General features: G+C 43.7%; 1 protein-coding gene across 6 annotated transcripts in view; it reads left to right on the top strand.

Annotated features, from left to right (window-relative positions):
- Window positions 1–18,606, top strand: part of MTUS2 (microtubule associated scaffold protein 2) — a 253,012-nt gene extending 234,406 nt beyond the window's left edge. For all 6 annotated transcript variants that reach the window (XM_032680343.1, XM_032680342.1, XM_032680341.1 and 3 more), the window contains 6 exons: window positions 3,990–4,095; window positions 5,917–5,990; window positions 7,400–7,498; window positions 8,922–9,041; window positions 11,434–11,534; window positions 15,910–18,606. In XM_032680343.1, the coding sequence (XP_032536234.1) occupies window positions 3,990–4,095; window positions 5,917–5,990; window positions 7,400–7,498; window positions 8,922–9,041; window positions 11,434–11,529 (495 nt within the window). In that variant the 3' untranslated portion in view covers window positions 11,530–11,534; window positions 15,910–18,606. The remainder of the gene's footprint in view (window positions 1–3,989; window positions 4,096–5,916; window positions 5,991–7,399; window positions 7,499–8,921; window positions 9,042–11,433; window positions 11,535–15,909) is intronic.
- The last annotated feature ends 344 nt before the right edge of the window (window positions 18,607–18,950 follow it).

Raw genomic sequence — 18,950 nt, 5'->3', positions numbered from 1 at the left:
CTATTTTAGGCAATTTATATGAAACCAAGACTTAACAAGAACCTGCTCAACACAGGTAAGGCCAGCAGAACCATACCCATTATTATTTCCAATGCTAGTTAAACAGCACTACAGTGAAGTGATAGCACCCATGCAACACATGCAGCATAAGCATCAAGCACGTGATGCACTCCAGATCCCCTGATTTCTGCTTCACCATCCAGTCTAATCTCTTGGAGTGTATGTCACAAGTGTTTCTCCTTGCTTTGCTTTCTATATCTAGGTAGGAATACTCTCATAAGCAGCTACTTTTGTCTTATTTTTGAACGGCTGAAGTGAACAACACTGTAACTCACCTATGGGAGCCTTTCATATAGTGGCAGAACATCCTGGCCTGGATTATGTCAATAATGCCTTTACCCGACCTTTTCTCATTTTGCCCCCAGTAAGCACTGGACGCAGTTCTGATTTTTCCAGTTGCAACTCTTATCCACTACCCAACTCCCCAGGTCATGAGGGCTTTTCTCACACGTGTATCTGTTGCACTCAGATGCGCTCTGTAATCTGTGCCTTTAGGCTTTAGCATGCCACAGCACCCACTGCCGTGGGCATGCCACCCGGGCATCTGATGCAGCACAAGGGCCACTTGTCTGTGGAACATAAGCCCAGCCAATAAGGCCCCCTATTTGCCAGCATTTTGCCCAGAGAAAAGGGCTAGCCTGCACTGAGCTCACGGGAGAGGAGAGATGCAGCACAGCAGAGATGGCAGCCTGCAGTCTTTAAGATCAATAATACTGCCTGTATTTGATGTACTGTAAGACACTTCTGGGATAGGAGCTGTCCTTGCTGGCACTTGGGTCAGACAGCCATGTCAGACAGACACACAGAGTGACTGCTGCCCTTGGTATCACTGTGCAATTTGGTTTGATTCTTCAGTGCAGGGGTGTGAAGGACTCCTGCCGGATTTTACCTTTCTTAATTGCTGGGCCTGCTAGTTGGTATTGATTTGCAGGCTTGTAACATGCAACACAAAGGCTTGAAGCAACTGGGCTGTTTTGCCCCAGACAAACTACCTGTTTCTGTTACTACGTTGATATTCAAAGATGCATTAGAAGGTGCTATCAAATAGGTTTTCATGTCCTAAACCATATTTTTCAAAATATTCATCTGTGAATGGTTAGAACTTGTGCTAATCCATGTCTTTTGGTCCTCGTTTTCGTTTATGCAAGTTGGTTTTCTTGCAAGGCCTCTACATTTTCTGCTTTTCTTTCTGATATGAAAGAGGGGTCATGTTCCCAAAAGCCTTGACAATTTTACCCTTTCACTGTGTCACTGTGTCAGTCTGCCTGGTAGAAGATATGAGCTCTAGCTGCAAGGCTTGGCTCTCCTGGAACACCAGACATCAGCATTTGTGAAGGAATTTGTTTTGAGAGTTAATTTTTTGCTGAGATAGTTTACAGCTTAGCTCTGCTACTCTTTAAAGTGCTTCTGCAAGCTCAGAAGACCACAAGAACAGATCTTGGTTCTTCTCCTCTCAAGCTAATCAGTGCAAGAAAGGGTGATACAAGTCATTGTAGAACTTAACTAGAAGTATGTTTATTTTTCTCATTTTCATCTGCTGTCACTCTATACATCATCACACAGAAGTAGTGGAAATGCATCTTTCCCTCTGTGGGTTTGCTCCAGAGGGAGTTCCTTGATTTCTGAAGATAACACAAACATCCCTCTCCACTACTTTGAAAATGCTGCTGTGACCCTAGTATATCAGAGTTTTACCCCATATTTTCAATTCATAATTCAGCTACTGTGATGAGTTTTATCAGGATTTCCCTTTGAATTCCTACTCCACTGTAAACCCATCCTGTGTTGAGTGCTCTTGGATCAGAGGAGGTTGACAGGCCATGTTGGAAAGCTACTCACCAATGTTTCTTGGTCAAGGAAATGTAACTCTTATGGTGTACATGAGAAAAGCCTTGTCCTTGAGCTGTCCACCTACATGGGGGGATTTGAATTTGCGTTCATTAAGGCAATAACAATAACAAAATCCTTTTGGCCACGGATCTGCATGCATTTCTGGATTCATGCATCTAATTTGGAAGATAGTCATCCCACTTTCATGGTTTCCAGTCACAACTTAATCTTCCATGATGTATTGCTGTAGTGACCACTTAGTTCACCACTGGATAGCTGTTGTTTCTTTGGATACACAGTTGTCAGGTTTGGGAGGTTCAGCTGTTTCTGAGGAGATAGCAGAGCATGAGAGCCAAACTCCTCATAAACTGATCATATATGCCAGTGCATTCTCATATCTCCTTGTAACTAAGGGCAAAATTGCAGAATAAAGGCTGTGATCTGGCTTGCCCACTGGAGCCTTCTCTTGATTTTACTTTATTAAGGCTTAAAAATCCCACCTGAGGTACCTTTTATAGCCAAAAATAAACATGAGTTGTGTTAAGTGTGTTGCTCATGCCTATAGAGTAATTTAGTGGCAAAACTGGAATTAGCATCCAAGAGATCTGCTTTCCAGTGCCAAGTTGACTATCTGCCATGAAAAATTGCAGACAGGAGGTCACGCTGAAAGATTAAAAAGAGTCATTTGGGATGTGGATATGAAACAAGCAGAAGACAGAAAAGTCCCTACAGATCATTTGGGACATATCTAATTGACTTTATAGATAAATAACCTGCCAAGGATGGTGGCAGTGAGAGGAGATCCCTTCACCTTCTGAAGGGGTTGGAGTTGAGCATAATCATTCCTATGGGGTGCTGCTCAGCCAAGAGGCAATTAAAGTATGAATAAAGACGTAAGTAAGGATGAGGTAAAGAACAAGGCAATGCTCATGAGATTTCAGCCTACAGACATCATGTTCAGGGACAAGGTGCTCTGGAAAAAGTCGGGTGATAATTCTTCCTGTCCCATTAGTAGCTCATTGAGTCATCGACCCCCCCATCTTTCTTTGCTCTTTCACGCAGTATATCAGCAGGCTGAGTCCCAATTATTTTGCAAACAGTTCTTCACCACTGAGTCATCTCCCGCATTACTATGAAAATTAGTTTGGATAATTTAAAATTCCATGTTAAATACCTAACTTTCATTCTAAGAGCATGCTTTCTCCAATGTGGTTGGAAATTTTGCTTCTGTTGGGTTACCTAACACGTTTGACTGTTAAAAGCAGTGAAATAACATTTATTCCAGTCAAGGCAAACTCAGCTGCAGTAACTTTCTACCATCATTTAACATAACTGTGAACAAAAAAAGCTGGTTTGAGTCAAGGCACTTTGGAATGAAGAGCCATTTCATTGTAAAACTATAATAGTCCGATCCTCTGCCTTGCCAGATATTACAGATACTATTGTGTTAAATTTAAGGAATAAGACCACTGTGGTTACAAACCCCAGAAAAACAAATCAACGCATTGCATTCAGAAACTGCTCTGGACCACTGACTTAACCTTGATCACCACTTTTCATTGTATTTTGTTTATTGATGTCTATCAAGGGACCATCATTAGGGATCTCACTCTGCCTTTAGCCAAGTCTACTAGCAAACAATATACTGAAGGAGTCACAAACCCACTGGGTGCACTGGAACACAGGCTGCCCACAGCCCTCTTCCAGTTGCTCCCATGATGGCTTCCTTGCTCCCATGATGGCCGTGGGTTGTGTGGTCATTAATATAATTTAGATTAATGCAATGTTGAGATTTCTGAACATTTAATAAATGCCATCTCCACCTAAGGACTTTTTGACCTTTTGCTTTCTTATGTACATATTTATCACCATTAAGCTAAAAGAACAAAAATACTATCGGCAGTGACTACACACTACCACTCAAGACACCAACATGCCTGTTTTGTAATGAATACAACTGGCTCAGGTGTTGGAAGTGTCATGCTCAGTAGGTCCCTTTACTGTTTCCAGCTCACTGGAGCTCTCTAGCAGTGGCTTGTCAGTGTGCCACAGTGTGTCTAATCATGTGTCCATGTCTCCACTCACTGTTGTTGGAACAGGTGGAAGATATCACGGCTGTACATGAAGCTGCAATGTTACAGTTGGAAAATAACCACATAGTTGCCATTACAGTACTGCAGGATGAGAATGACTGTAAGATTCAAGGTAAGCCAGAGACGACTCAACAGCTACACAGCTATTCCAGAGCAAGAATTAATGCTGTAGTGACACTGTGTAAGCCTGGATTTTCTTCCTCCAGAGCAGATGATACAGAAAATTTGTGTTGGTCTAGTGCTTTCACATGGGATGGACCACTAAGTTCATGCTAGGGCAGAGGGAGAGCTGTCTGCAGTGTGTACAGCATCTAACTTTGACCTGAGATTATCTGAGGGGGGTTTCTGGGTCAAAGATAAGACTCTCCATAGGTTGCTGAAAATAGAGTCCAAATTCCACCTCACTTCACACACATACTTTTCTCAAGAGGCTAATCCTTGGGTATTCATGAGGCTAGAGCTCATTGGATATCTCTGAATTTAGGTGCTTAAATGCTCACATTGCTTCTATAAACAAGACTCATCATTTTCAGCAGCAAACGTCTGGCCATGCTGAGCAGACCAACGCACACACTCATGCAAATCTGTACCTTAGCATTGTTATCTTTATTCTGTGTTGCAGTTTTGACATAGGACTGATGCTGCAGACAGAGCTGTTTCCTCCCTTCCAGTTCAGTCTCTAAACACATGTCTTTGTGAATGCTTTAGCTGACATTTAACAGCTACCTGCACAATCTCCCTCTTTTTTTTTCTTTTTTTTTCTTTTTTTTTTTTTCCTAACAGTCTACTTTTTAAATAGCTCTAGTAGGTTTTCCCACAATTTCCAAACCAGACCATATTGCTTAGCTTTCTATTGTGTCAATTAGAGACACAGTCCAGAGCATAACATGAACTGAGAACAGTCTATTCCCCTCTCCCATAGGCAGAGAAGGTGTCTAGCACGCCATCTGTAAATTAACATATGCAATTTTGAAAATAATTAAGTAAAAAGCTGTTTCATGCTTGAGGATATTCTTATCTGGCTGGTTTTGTTTGTATTTTTCGTTGATAAAATTTAGTTGTGGTTTATCAAGGGTCTGGTGACCAAAGTTTGTGCTCCCTGATCCTGGTGCGGGTATGAAATGCCCTCCTGTGCCTGGAAAAGGCATTGCAGCAGCTGCGGGATAGTGCACTGTGCAATAACTGGAGCACTGGTATTATCGCTGCTGTTACTGTGACAGGGGTTAGAAGGCAGAATCCCATGGGCTTGGGCGTGAAAACACCACAAATAGAGTGTCTGTAGACTAAAAAGGTAGGTGTTCCTACTGCATTGAATGACATTTTGGTGCCATTGCTTTAGAAATTAAACTTTATTTCTCTTTGCTTATTAAACTTCTGGTTATTTTTAAGTCCAGGATGAGTTATTCTAGCGGAGAAACATTTAATCATGTTTTTTGTCTTCTCTGTCAGTCTCACTACTGGAATAAACCTCAAAGCTCATCTGCCACAGCTTGAGGAGAAGCACTATCATTTGCATTTTGCACCTGAGGTGGTGGCCCTCCTCTCTATCTTCCCAAAGAAATTGCAAGCCAAGATTTTAAATATATCTAATTTAAAAATCTTTGATCTGGGGATACTCACTCTGCATAGGTAAATGACCCATTGTCAGACTGATCCTTTTCAGAGTACTTGGGAGCTGGGACTTTTGAGCAGTTCTGAAACCACTGAATGACCATAATATGGTCACATGAAAAAAGAGGTATCTGCAACCAGTGAGAGATAAGGAAAACTGATCCTCAAAACAACTCACAGAGTATATTTCTAGCAGTTTCCTACTCCGCCTACATGTCCTAAAACTGCATCCTGAATTGCACTTGGCTCAAGATTTGTGTGCTCTGAGACCCTGGTTTGACAGGCTTCACTTAGTAATATCATGTCTGTGCAACTTCCCCAGAACTGAATACTGCTCACAAACTGGAAAAGGCACAACTAGAAGAGACTTTCGAAAAACTGCGGCTGTCACTCCAGGTTAGCAGTTTCTTTGTTTCCCACCCCTGTAATGATGTTGCAGAGCAGCTGATGGGGCAGCCCCAGTCCCTTTGTGTGCTGCCAGCACACCAGGCTCTTACTTCTTACCAGCTATAGCACCTCTTGTCCTCTGCCTGTCCAAACTGGGATCTACCAGCAAACCCTCAGGATTTTTCCTCCCCCTTGCGTGGTTCAGGAGAGAGGGTAAACGTAAAGGGACAAAAGGGCATCTGGATAAAACAAGGAATGTCCTTTTGACCCTGCTGACTGCTGGTAAATTTGAGCTCTTCCCTGCGTGGTGGGCCGGGCTCTGGCATCTATGGTGGCTGCGAGCATCACCTTGTCTACATGGTACTCTCCAGCTGGCACCCCCAGGGCTCAGAAACACTGACCTCTCCTTGGCTGGCCCCGTGCCTTTGGTTTAAACTCTTCCCTGCTGCCTGAAAGTGGGAAAGCCGGTCCCATGCTGTAGACACATCTCCAGACCCACTGGAGGGCAATGTGGTCCCTGATGCAGATTACCCAAGGCTGCTGTGCAGCTATGCTGTGGCCAGCCAGGATCAGCCCTGCACATCACATCTCCCACATCCCACTATTTAACACCAGGCTCTCAAGATGAAGAAATTCCAAGGAGTGGAGGGCAGAAGTATGACTGTGATACACGCTAAGTTTGGAATTCTTGTGTAAGCAAGTAAAGATGCCAGAGCAAATAATGCAAGTCCTGTTTGATTTCACAGGCAGAGATGAATTACAGTTTTAAACCCTCTAACTAGCACGTATTTTTGCACTGCTGCAACAGCTTGAGGTGTGTCAGCAGTTTTGCAATAAGCACTGATGTAATTTTGCAGCCAAGAAATCACAACTGTGAAAGATAAGAACACAAATTTCACAGCAACTGTGGATTTTATGGGTGTTGTACAGATATGCCTTTGATGGTAACAGGAATATGATTGCTTACAATAACATGTTGTTCCGGTGTATAGCTCTGAGATGAAATGACGATCATTTAAAGTCCACACCACGAATTTATCATTCTTGTTACTGTGTTTGAAGCCTAGAAAGGTGAAGGAAGCAGGGTGGGGTATCTACTACCTCATTCAGACTTCAGGGACTGCACAATCATCCATATGGTATAAATGCCAGCTCTCCTAAGGAAGACACATTCATTCTCACCCAGCACAAGGTGATGGGATGATTTAGCATCGGCCACAGGTGTCACAAGGATTTTGTGATTCTCTGAGGCTTGTCAAGCACTCCATTGTATGTTCAAGTGTCCTTACATAAAAAAATACCACTTTACAGGGGTTTCTAAGCCTTGTTCAGCTTTCCTGGTAGTTTCACAATGCAGACTGACTTGTATGAAGGTCACTAAGACAGTTTGTGTATTAATCTGTATATCTCCCCTCCAGGACCAGATAGACACCCTCACGTTCCAGAATCAATCTCTTAAGGCCAAAGCAGACCGATTTGAAGAGGCTCTGAAGAAAAACACTGAGGAACAACTGAAGGTAGATGACAACTCTCACTATACAGTCATCAAGATACATGTTTCTAAATATGACTCACATCACCCAATTCAATTAATAGCAATGGGATCCTCACCCCAGGGATGAGGTGGCAGATCTCAACAGAGACTCCAAATATTGAGCTCTGGGGAAGAGTCAGAAATCTTAGCCTTAGGTCCATCATTTTGTGATTTTGCTTCTTTTTCTTTATTCTTTCACCCAGCATTTGTAGCTCTGCTTCCAAAACATTTCATTAACTCTATCTAGTATATCCTTTCTGCTGTCTATTCTTCTTTCCCTTTTTTGCTCTTTCACTTTTCCTCTTTATCTTTTCACATTTACATTTTTTTTCTTTTTTTTTTGTGCCTTCTGAAACAACTTCTTTGATATTCCTTCTATTTCCTCTTTTTTTTTTCTGGATTTGCAGGGGATAACCCTGTCATATGAAATATTTATTCAACTACTGCCTACTGCATCCATGCTGTTTATTTACAGTGTGTAAGTAAACACACACTGCAATTATTTATCTGAAATGAAATAACCCTGAAATGACCCTCCAAAAAGAGGCATTTCAGGGTGTTCATAGCACAACTTCATGGGCAGCTGTATCAACATGACAGAAAGGACACAATGAAAATAGTGGGGTGTGCAAGGGGCTCAGTGAATTTTCGGGCGACAGAACTCCTTAGAAAAGAAGCATAAATGTCTAAACAGGCTTGGCCATGGGAAACAGGTAGCATCAGTCCTTTTCTGCCTCCACTGCAGTATTTAATTTATGTGCAAGAACAAATTCTGCTGTGTCACAGTGTTGTTCCACCAGGCAGTTCACTGGAGTGAGTTACACTGGGAAAAATCCAGAACAGTGAAAGTCAGGGACAGTATTTCATCAGTATAATTCAGAGCACAAATATTGCCCATGAGCTGAACACTAGTATCCCCTACATACCTACATCTGAAGTTCTTGAGCAGAGGGGGAACTTTTACCCACCAGATCTGACCTTTGCTAACAGGCACTATGATGCATTGGTGCAGACAAGACAGAACACTGTAGTTTTCACCTCCACCTCACTTGTCCAGTTTCCTCAGTTTCATGTTTGTACTTTTCCCAAGGCAAAATCCCTGCAGAAGCATAAAACACCTCATGTGGTTGCCAAACTATGATTAGGAATGGGATTACTGAACAAGCTGGCATCCCATCCTTCTATCCATGAGGCTGGTCAAAAAAAGGATATTATTGGCTATCCAGCCAAAGGGGTGTCAAGGGAGACAATTTCATAGTGTTCTGGTGTGCTGCAGAAGACCAGAGGTCCAGGTGGTTTTCACACCACTGAAACTCCTAAACTAGTGTGTACACAAAGGAATTTTTCTCTTATAGCTGAAGATGCATTTATGGCTGACATATCTAAATCACTGACATATTTCTTAGATTGTGCGAGCTCCATATCTGCACTTAGAAAAAGATTTGAAGAGCTTAAAACATGTTCTTGAAATGAAGAACTTCCAGATTCACCAACAGGAGAAGATGATTATGGAGCTGGAAAAACAGGTGAGTTGTCATTGTCATTTTTCCTACAGAGGTAATAAAGTAAAAGTTTGGTTACAGCAGATGAACTTAGGAGAGGTAAGTAAACACAGGAGGTTGGGGCAAGACACAAAGATTTTCACATCATTGATCTGTTTTGGTTTTTTCAGTCAATACTTGCTCAACCTATTAGGTTAGACAATGAGGTGACTGGTGTAGGAAAAATGGAGGAAGGGAAACTTTGTTGTAACCCAGGGCCTGCATCATAAGCCCCTACAGGAGTCAGATAGCCATTTAGGGTTGGGGAGGGCACATGGGGAAGATTGAACCATGGTGTTTCTTGCTGCTGCTCCTGAGGACATTTAGGGAGCTATGTATGAATTAGCAATATTTAGCAAGTAACCCCTAGCAAGGCTTACTCTTGGAAAGGTCTCTCCAACCCACCAGTACTGCTTTTCTGCAGCCTACACTGTTTTCTTATCCTTTACGTGTGGGTATCCCTAACAAAGAACTCCCCAGTTCACTATCAATTACATTTTTTGTTGGAAAGGGGATCCATTTTGTGAATAACCTGCAGAGACAGTAAAAGTGCAGTATGGTGACAGGATGAGGCAATACCTCAGCTAGGAGCTGGGGCAGCTGGCTCAGCACAGCATTCAGCAAGATTTGCTTCCATTTACAGGGAAATTTGAGAACTCCGATGATTATTTTGCTGAACAGATGCTTGAGTAAGTAGATGTAGAGAAAAGTGCCTCTTTACAACTGAGGCTTGTTATCTGTGTTCCTTCCAATGCACTGCTCCTGGAGCTAAGCCAGCATCTGAAAACATGCTCTGTAGGGTTATACTAGGAAAAAAAGAGTCCCAAACAACAGCCTATAATAGTTCCTGGTCATTCAACTGCTTTTGCTGATTAACCACATACAAGCACACAGTCCTATTCTTACCCTTTATCACAGTAAAACACTGTGTCTACTGTGGTCCAAAGGCACAACTGCTTTCTGTTTAAAGGTGTATCTTTGTAAGTACCAGAACATCTACATGGCATCTCCAAATGCTCTGAAAGAAGAGATGCCTCATGAGGGAGCAAGAGGGTATTCAAATACAGGGTCAGGTTTGGCTCCTTGGTTGCTGAAAGGGAGACTGGAAATGAAGGTGGCATAGGTACTACTTATGAAAACTACTGAGGAAGCAGAGAGGGTGCCCATGACAGTGATTCCTCTCTCAGAGCCAGAAAACTGGGCCAGAATTCACATTCTACTCTAACAAAATACGCTGGGTCAGGCCAGAATATCTGAGAATCAGGAGTATCCTTTGCAATTACCTGCACAGACTGGAAAACACTACATAAAACTGACATCTCCCCCATTAAGTGAGAGTTATTGGTAACTCCAGTGCACAGTACTTTGGGTCTTTATAAAAGGTTGGGAAATTCAATAACCGAGCTCACACAGAGATAAGGTTACTCTGTGCCATCTTATTTTCTTTCAAAGTTGTTGAATTCAGCAAAATTCAAACTGCTGGAAAACCAAGAACTAAGGTGATAAAGTATGTCAAATTCAAAGCTTGGAAAAAAACAGGGCACCTGAGGCTGTGGAACATGCCTGTAAACATCTTATTGATGTTCTAATACACAGCTATTGATATCCTCAAACTCTGTCCTTGAACTGTCCTGAATAAAAGCTACCTGTGCTTAGGATAGGATTCATTTCAATTAATTACAGCTTAAAGTTAAATGTCTAGTTTAAGCTGGTTATTCAAGCTGACATTGTTAGCGGTAGTGAGAAGAGTCTCCAAAGGGCAACCCTCCTCATGTGAATGCAGCAGCAGTCTAAGGCTGCTGCTGAGCATCCTCTGCCCTGCTGGATGATGTTGTTCCTCCCCATAACTGAAGAATCATAATCCTAAAGGCTGGATGCCAGACTGTTATGTCTGATGAGACTAGTTGAGCTGGATGATGTGCATCATAGCACCTTGCACTCCTCCTTCATCACGAGACGAAGGACCACTTATGCCACAATGTCCTTTCCATGCTGGGCATCCCCATGCTCCCCAAGTGCCACCAGCTTCCTGTCGAAGAACAACAGCTCATAACGCTGGCTCCTTGAGAGATGAAAACTGGGGGGGCACCACTGAGGAAAACCTTCATTTGCACTGAACAAAACTAAGACCCTCCTCCTCCTCACTTAGAAGTAAAGGCTAGTTCAGCTCTGCCCCTGCTCATTGCTCTGCTGATGGCCCCACTTACTTCACCGGTAGGATGTGGTGGTGTGAGTCAGACCTCCAAGTCTTAGCTGCAGTCACCACCTCCATCTATCCTCAAATTTTAGAAGTTGCTTTATGGACAAAAAAAGAACAAATTATCTTGGATCAGGTGTTGGGTGTGCTTCAGACTTAACAAACCTTCTTTTGTTGCAGGTTGAAAAAAATTTAAAACTGGAAGAAAAATCACCATGCTGCACCGAACAGAATGAGAACTCAGAGCCAGGATTGAGTGCACAAGGTTTATTCTGATAGCAATCTGTCTTAGCTTCAAAGAAGGCTCCAGATCATAATTGCACAAGGTTGACACTTATTTCAGAAGGGGAAAAACTTACCTCACCTGAAAGTGTATTTATGTCCTTTTCTGCTTGTTCTGCTAAAAAATCCTTTTTATATTGGGGTTTGCTTACTTTATATAGGAAGGCCACATATCTGTCTGTGTATTTCCATGATTTTGACATGCTGCTGAGAGCGAGCTTGCTGGTGGTTCTGATCTCAGTATCAGTGCCCTGAAACCCATTAATCAGTGGGAATGAGGATGGGAATGGGATGTTTTCAGGAAACATGCTACCAATGCCTCTGTCACCCAGGCAGGGTTATCCATAGATGGTTTTGTTCATTGGCACTGCTTCTTTGCACCTTTGTCACAACTTGGCAAAGGTGTCAAGGCTCCTTGTGTTAGTTAGGTGGTATATAAAAGAAGGGTAGGACAGTCCCTGTCCCAGAGTTCATAGTCTGCTATAAGGCCAGAGACCACAGCAGGAGCCAGACAGAAAGGGTGCCAGAGGGAGACACTAGAGCTGGTCTTGTACCAACCCTGCAGCTGCCTAAGCTGTCACTACAGTCAGAAATAATGCCATTGGCCAAAAATTAAATTTAATTTTTAGCTGATTTTTAAACTGTCAGTGTCTCATCTCTGATTTTAGTTTTTGTCTTTCGAGTGCTTCGTTTGTTAATGATTCAGCCTTTTGAAATTATCTCCGGCATGTAGATATTTTTAAAAGGCAGCATTACGTGCACTAACATTCACATGGGGTGAGGATTATGTTTCCTCTCACCTGATTGTAAATACCTGTAATACATATGTCACTGTCTGAGATGGGTGTCTACAGTGTTTCTGTGCTTGGGGAGGTAAACTAGGAATTTTTAAGGTCTGGTTCATGAGACCAGTTTGAGACACCTGCTTTAGGGCTGGATGAATTGTGGCCTGGAAGTGGCAGTCTCTCTCCACGCCTGACAGCAGCCAGCGTTCCTGGTTCAGTGCTTGGCATCTCTGCATTGCAGCTACCTGTCTCTGGCTGAGTGAATAGCATCCTCCCTCCACTCCCTGCCAGCATCCAGCTGCAGTACTTTGTTTCTTACCTGTAACTGTGTAGGTACTGGTTTCAAGAACATCTTTTGGGAGAAATTCTGAATTTGAGGTCAGTCTTTAAAGTCATCTTTGAGGACAGTAATTTTCAGCAGTAACTATTTGGGAATATGGGGAATATGGGGAATATGGGGAATATGGGGAATATGGGGCAGCTATAGGGACAGCCAGGGCTTTAAATTTGAAGTTATTAAGACTTGCATTTTCCTGGCAGCAGTAGCCATGCAGATACTCATTTCTGTTGTACTGGCACTGCCTGAGAAGTACAACATGAATGAGCCCTGGGAGCTGGCCTCCCTGAGGAACAACACGAATTGGAGCTATTTCTGCCAGTTTGCAGTTTGGGTGCCCAAGCAGCTGTGACAGCCCAACAGCAGCAAGAGGAGGGAGGGAGCCAGAGAAAAGCCAGTCTTTGCAGCATGGTCAGGAGGGGTGTTCCAGAGGTGTTGGGGCCTGAGGGGTGCACTGCAGAGATATTTTCAATTATAGCCAAAAGCAGGTACAAAGGGAGGGACAAGAGCCTTACTATGCCCCAGCTTTGGATGCAGGAGTTCCACAGAGCCTCTGCTGGAACTTCCCCAAACACTTGAAAAAATCATCTGATTTCCCAACACTTCAGATCCTCCCTCCAATCAACGAACATTTTTTCGGTCCATTGGACTGGGGTTGTTTGAAGAATGGTAATTTCCAGCACCCAAAGCTGAACATGACCAGATCTGGTCTCTGCTGGCATAGCCCAGGAACCCATTGATCTCTGGACCTTTTGGATCGAGGGCACGACTCAAGCACCATCTCCCACATTTCTGTCATGTTGGTGTGCCCCTGCAGATCTCTGTGGGTTTATGGCTGTGATTTGTTACAGCTGCTTAAATAGTTGGGAGACTGGGAGAGAACACATCTGATCATGTCTGCTCCTGTCCAAGTAGTGCCTTTAGCAGAGGAGGGAGCTGAGCCCCTCACTCTGCTCTGCGGTCTGTGCTGTTGTGACTAACCTGTTCCCAATACCCAGATGAGCTTTACCAGCCAGTTACACACTAAGAGACATGCAAAGGCAGGGAGAGCATGTGCTTTTTTATTTTTCCTCAGCAAATGCTGTCTGAAACGAATGTACTGGGCTTTGCATATAATTTTTATGGCTGCCTTGTTCGACATTGCAAAAGAAAGTAATTCTGTGTGTAACAAGAGTTATTTCTTCAGGGTGAGGTCCCATGTGGACTTTCTCATGACTGTTAGACTGTGAGCTCATGCTACAGCTGGTTCCCCATTAGGACCATGATAGGATTTTTCTTCTCTACTGGGCAAGCAGCTTTCTGAAAACTTCTGTCAATTTGTGTTTTAATCCTTCAACTCTGCTAGCTGCTGCTCCATGATTCAGAACTTTCAGGGAGTAGGAGAAGAAACAGACATATTCTTGATTACCTGAACCACATTTCTGTAGGAATCAAGACTAAAAAAGCAGAAATTCTTAAAAAAATGTTTTTTAAACAGAATCAGAAATGCCAACCCCACCATCTCAGAGGCTTTTGTTGAGTGCACCAGCAGCCCATGACATCTGCTATAAGCTTCAGGCTACACCCAGAAAAGGAGTTGTACAGAATTTTTTGTGTGCATCCAAAATCCACACCCAGCTGCTGCTGAATGCTGGAAACATCTAGGGGAAGGTTAGGCCCCTCCCTGTTCATTTCTATAAAATCCTAAATTGCCTGTAAATCAGGTTAGGTACCTGCCCAGAGCTGCCCCAGGTTGATCACATCAGGACCTGGCTCCTGCCCAAGCGTAATGGAGCTGCAGAATCCTGGTGCTCCTTCATGCTTCCTTCAGTATGTAGTTGTTGTCAGCACATGCCCAAAACACATCTTAATCAGGTCCCATATTCTACCTGCACTGCTCCATTTGTTTCAAAACCAGTCACCTCGTGCAAACTCACTAAGGCTGGAGCCCATAGATATTCCCATGCCCCAGCTCCCCAAAAGCCATTAAGTTATTGGACATGCTGGGAGAACACCTCCCTGGTCCTTGCTGATCAAGTTTCTCTAGCACTGCAGTCAGGAATAGTGGCTTTTTTGGGACCAAGGAGGAAGGAGCTGGAGAAGGACCTATAGCCTCATGAGCTTTTACAAAGGAGAGGAAAGGCCTTGAAGCTGATCTGCATCCTGCATCAGGACTAAGCTAAAGCTGGGAGCATTGAAAGGGCAGAATCCTTTTCTTTTGCATTCAGTAGCTGTGAGTTGAAAAAGTCAGTGGATGCAACTGCTTTCTCTCCTCTTTGCACTCGCTCTGACACTCCACAAGTGCTCTCTCACTCAACACTCCACAAGTGCTCGCTCACTCATTGCACAGCTTTGGCATCTAAGCTGAGAAACAAGGGCAGGGGATTTATTGGCCCATTCCCAGGTAGAAACTACTGTGCCCGTGAACAGGTTGTGCAGACGCCACAACCCCATGCTGTGCACCTGCTTCCTCCATGTGCTGAAAGTGGGGAGAAAACACTTAGATTGGATTCATTGCATGGTAGCTCTCAGGGAGCCAAAACCAACTCGGCCACAAGCAAATACCGATGCAAGAGGACATGTGAAACCGCTGTGCCTACCTACATCCCCAAGCCAAGTACCTGGGGCCAACTCTGAAGTCCTCTCCAGACACCAGTGACCAAGGCTGGGCATGCTCTGCAGTCCTAGTTGTGGGACTGATGGTGTTCTCTTCAGCTCCACCCTGTTCACAAACCCACAGCTTCCCAGGCAAAGCCAGCACTTTCAAATATACAAACAAATAAATAAATATGCTAGATTCTTCTTTTAGGACTTACTAGTTTTTACTCTCTTGTCTATATGGGAAAATGGCCATTTTTAAAGTGTCTGGAGTGCATGGTCCATGCACAGAGTTCTTGGCACTTTTGCATGCCATACTTGATGCTGGCAGTAGCACAAGGCCAGAGAAGAAGGCTGGGGTTCATCCTGCTTAAGCTTTGGCAGCTGAGATGCCTCAAAGAGGTATAGAGCAAAGACACAGGTGCATCTGGAGTCAGAGTCAGACAGCGTGGGAAAGCTGTGACTTGTGGAGATGCCTTTCTCACCCAGCAGTGAAGAGATCTGGTGACAGCTGTGCCCCAGCTTCAGCAGCTCAGGGGCAGGGGGATGAGATGGGATGGGATGTGGCTTGCTACTCAGTGTTCTGCCTGGTCCTGCCTCTTGTGCAGTGCTGGCTGCATTAATGCAACCATCTTTGCCCTGGTGTGCCTTACATGTTGTCCTGGTTCTCTCTCCAGGCAATTGTCAGAGGAGAATGCTAATCTTCAAGAATACGTTGAGAAAGAAGTGGAGGAGAAGAAGAAGCTCAGCAGGACTAATGAAGAGCTCCTCTGGAAGCTGCAGGAGGGAGATGCCGTAAGCCCTGTCAAACTCCCACCTGCATCATCCACTTCTTTTTATCACTGCTCATCAGAGAACTCCTCTCCAGCAAAAGTCAGAACCTTGCGGCGATGAATCAGCAGCTGCGCGCCGGAGGTTCTCTGCCTTTTATGCATTTCCAATCTGCAAAATGTTGCCCTCCAAGGAAGTATTACCATCAACAGGCGCCCAGCGTTCATGGCTGCAAGCATGTTTGGTAGCTGCATAGCTTTACACTAGGCAGGGTACTCTTACAGTCCCCATATAGAAATTCTTGGTTCTGACATGTTGATTAAGGTAGCAAAAAAGATAGCAAAAAGCTAGAACAGCAGAAAGTTAGGATAGCAAAAAGTTTAGTTTGATGTGTGAACATTGTAAGTATGGTTAGAGCCAAAAGTTGGAAAATGCTCTAATAATGGTTCATCAGAATGAACTTTTGCTGCAGTATTTCAGGTTAGTTACAAATACAGTTCAAGTTGTGAATATTTCTGTATATGTGTCTGTGTTTATATGTATGTATTGTACCTTTATACCTATATATAGACGCACACACATACATATGTAGTTGCAGATGTTCTGAATTGCATTTTTTATATTATTGGATACTACTAAGTGCTGATATATTTTCATTACAGTCAGCAGTTTTCTAACTTGTGCCTAAGACTTGTATCTAAACAAAATGCATTTCTGTTTAGACTCCCAGGAATATTTATACCCAACCTAGAAGAAAGATACACAGAAGTAGAAGCGCCTTCCAAATGACCACCAAGTGGTACTCTATGTAACATGAACACCAGCGAATTTGAAATTCTGAGACAATACTGCCTTTGAAACCATCACCTTTGCTTTGAATACCAGATATGATATGCATACCATCCACTGCTTTTTAACTCTTACCATTGATATTGTAAGTGGAGATAGGCTAGAGATGAGAAACCTGAGGGGTTTAGCAAATTTGGTAGAGGTTACTGGTTAACGTTGTTCAATTTTAGTGTCTTTAAATCCTAGTCAGATCTTATCTTGATTTACCTTGGCCTGATTTGGATACAATCAGAATCTCTGGTTGTAGGTTCCTGTCCATTTTGTTTTATTTCAAGTCCCATAAACAAGAAGGAGAAAAAAAGTTGTTCATCCTTGACCTGTGCTGGGTGAGAGGTTTCCAATATTAGGATGAGATACTGGGCACCAGCTAGGGCTCTAGTCTCCTTCCACCTGAAATGCCAAATAGAGCACAGCCAACTACATAGGCGCAAATGAGGTCAGAATTACTTTCCTTCCACATATCTATATTATTTCACATTGCTAAAGCTTACCCAAAGTTACAGAGCACTTTGAAGATTCATGGAAATGAGTGGCTAAACTAACTTTAACTTTCCCATCTAGAAGCAAAAATGTTCACCCAGGCTTCGGGTGACCCCCCACCTGAGGGAGTGGTGGGGCTGAGAAGTGGCTGTGGTGGGACAGTCTGCAGGGCCCTCATGGGCACTTCTAGCAAGGAAAAATATCCCTGAGCATAATTTCAAAAACAAAGAGATCTGTGGGATGCTTTTCTACCCAGCTTAGGGCAAAGAGCCTGCATGCAGGCCTGCTTTGTGCACTGGGGTCAAAGTAAGCAGGGAGACAGTACATGAAGCAAAGCCCTGGGGTGCAGGAGTGCTGTGGGGGTGGCTCTCCCACTTGGGTGTGCATAGCACCAGCACACCCTGCACCCACAGGGATGAGATTGCACTGCCCTGCAAACTGCTTGAGTGGGAGCTATGCTTCAGCTTTCCTGGGAAGTACTCAGGATTCACAGACTGCAGCTTAGATACAGCTTCAACCACCATCAAAGCACCTGTGGCCTGTTCCACAGTGTTAAAAAAAAACCGTGATTTTTTTTTCTCCTTTTTAGAGAAATTTATTTTTGTAGCAGCTTTTGCATGATACTGTGATACTGAGTAAATTGAGCATCTTGTTAGAATAGATCATGCCACACCAGCTACTGCTGTTGAAATGCATTACTAGATTTTAGTGTGTCCAGCAAATACAACCTGAAAGTAAGATAGATACTTAGCACATACATGCACACAAAGCCCTTCTTGCCAAGTACAACTTTAATCACTTTGATACTTACTAACTGCACAGACACCTGCAATACCTACTGCATTGTCGTCTTTCATCCCATCAATACAATTCAGGTAAAATGAGATCATAGGATGATTTGAGTTAGAAGGAATCTTTAAGATCATCTGGTCCAAGCACCCTGCCATGCACAGGGACACCTTCCACTAGATCAGGTTGCTCAGAGCTTCATCCAACCTGGCCTTGAACAGTACCAGGGAAGAGGGGCATCCACAACTTCTCTGGACAACCTGTTCCAGTGTCCTACCACTCTCATTGTAAGAAAATCTCTTCCTTATGTCCAATCTGAACCTATCCTTTTCCATTCTAAAACTGTTGTCCCTTGTACTGTCACTAGAGGCCCTGGTAAAAAGTCCATCTCCATCTTTCTTACAGGCCCCCTTTAGATACTGGAAGGTGTTAAAAGATGTCCCTGGAGCCTTATCTTCTCCAGGCTGAACAACCCCAACTCTTTCAGCCTGTCTTCATAGGAGAGATGCTCCAGCCCTCTGGTCATCTTTGTGGCCCTACTCTAGACTTGCTCCAGCAGGTTGATGTCCTTCCTGTGCCAAGGAACCCAGAGCTGGATGCAGCACTGCAGAGTGGAGTAGAGGGGAAGAATCCCCTCCCTCGACCTGCTGGTCATGTTTCTTCTGATGCAGCCCAGGATATGTTTGGCTTCCTGGGCTTTGAACACTCACGTCCAGCCTCTCATCCACCAGTATCCCCAAGTCTTTCTCCTCAGGGTTGCTCTCCATCCATTCATCCCCCAGCCTGTATTGATACCAGGGTTGCCCTGATCCAGGTGCAGCACCTTG

The sequence above is a fragment of the Chiroxiphia lanceolata genome, chromosome 2 (genome assembly GCF_009829145.1).
Source record: "Chiroxiphia lanceolata isolate bChiLan1 chromosome 2, bChiLan1.pri, whole genome shotgun sequence".
Taxonomy (NCBI): Eukaryota; Metazoa; Chordata; class Aves; order Passeriformes; family Pipridae; genus Chiroxiphia; species Chiroxiphia lanceolata.
The sequence above is the reverse complement of the archived record's forward strand: the minus strand, read 5'-3'. Positions and strand labels throughout refer to the sequence as shown.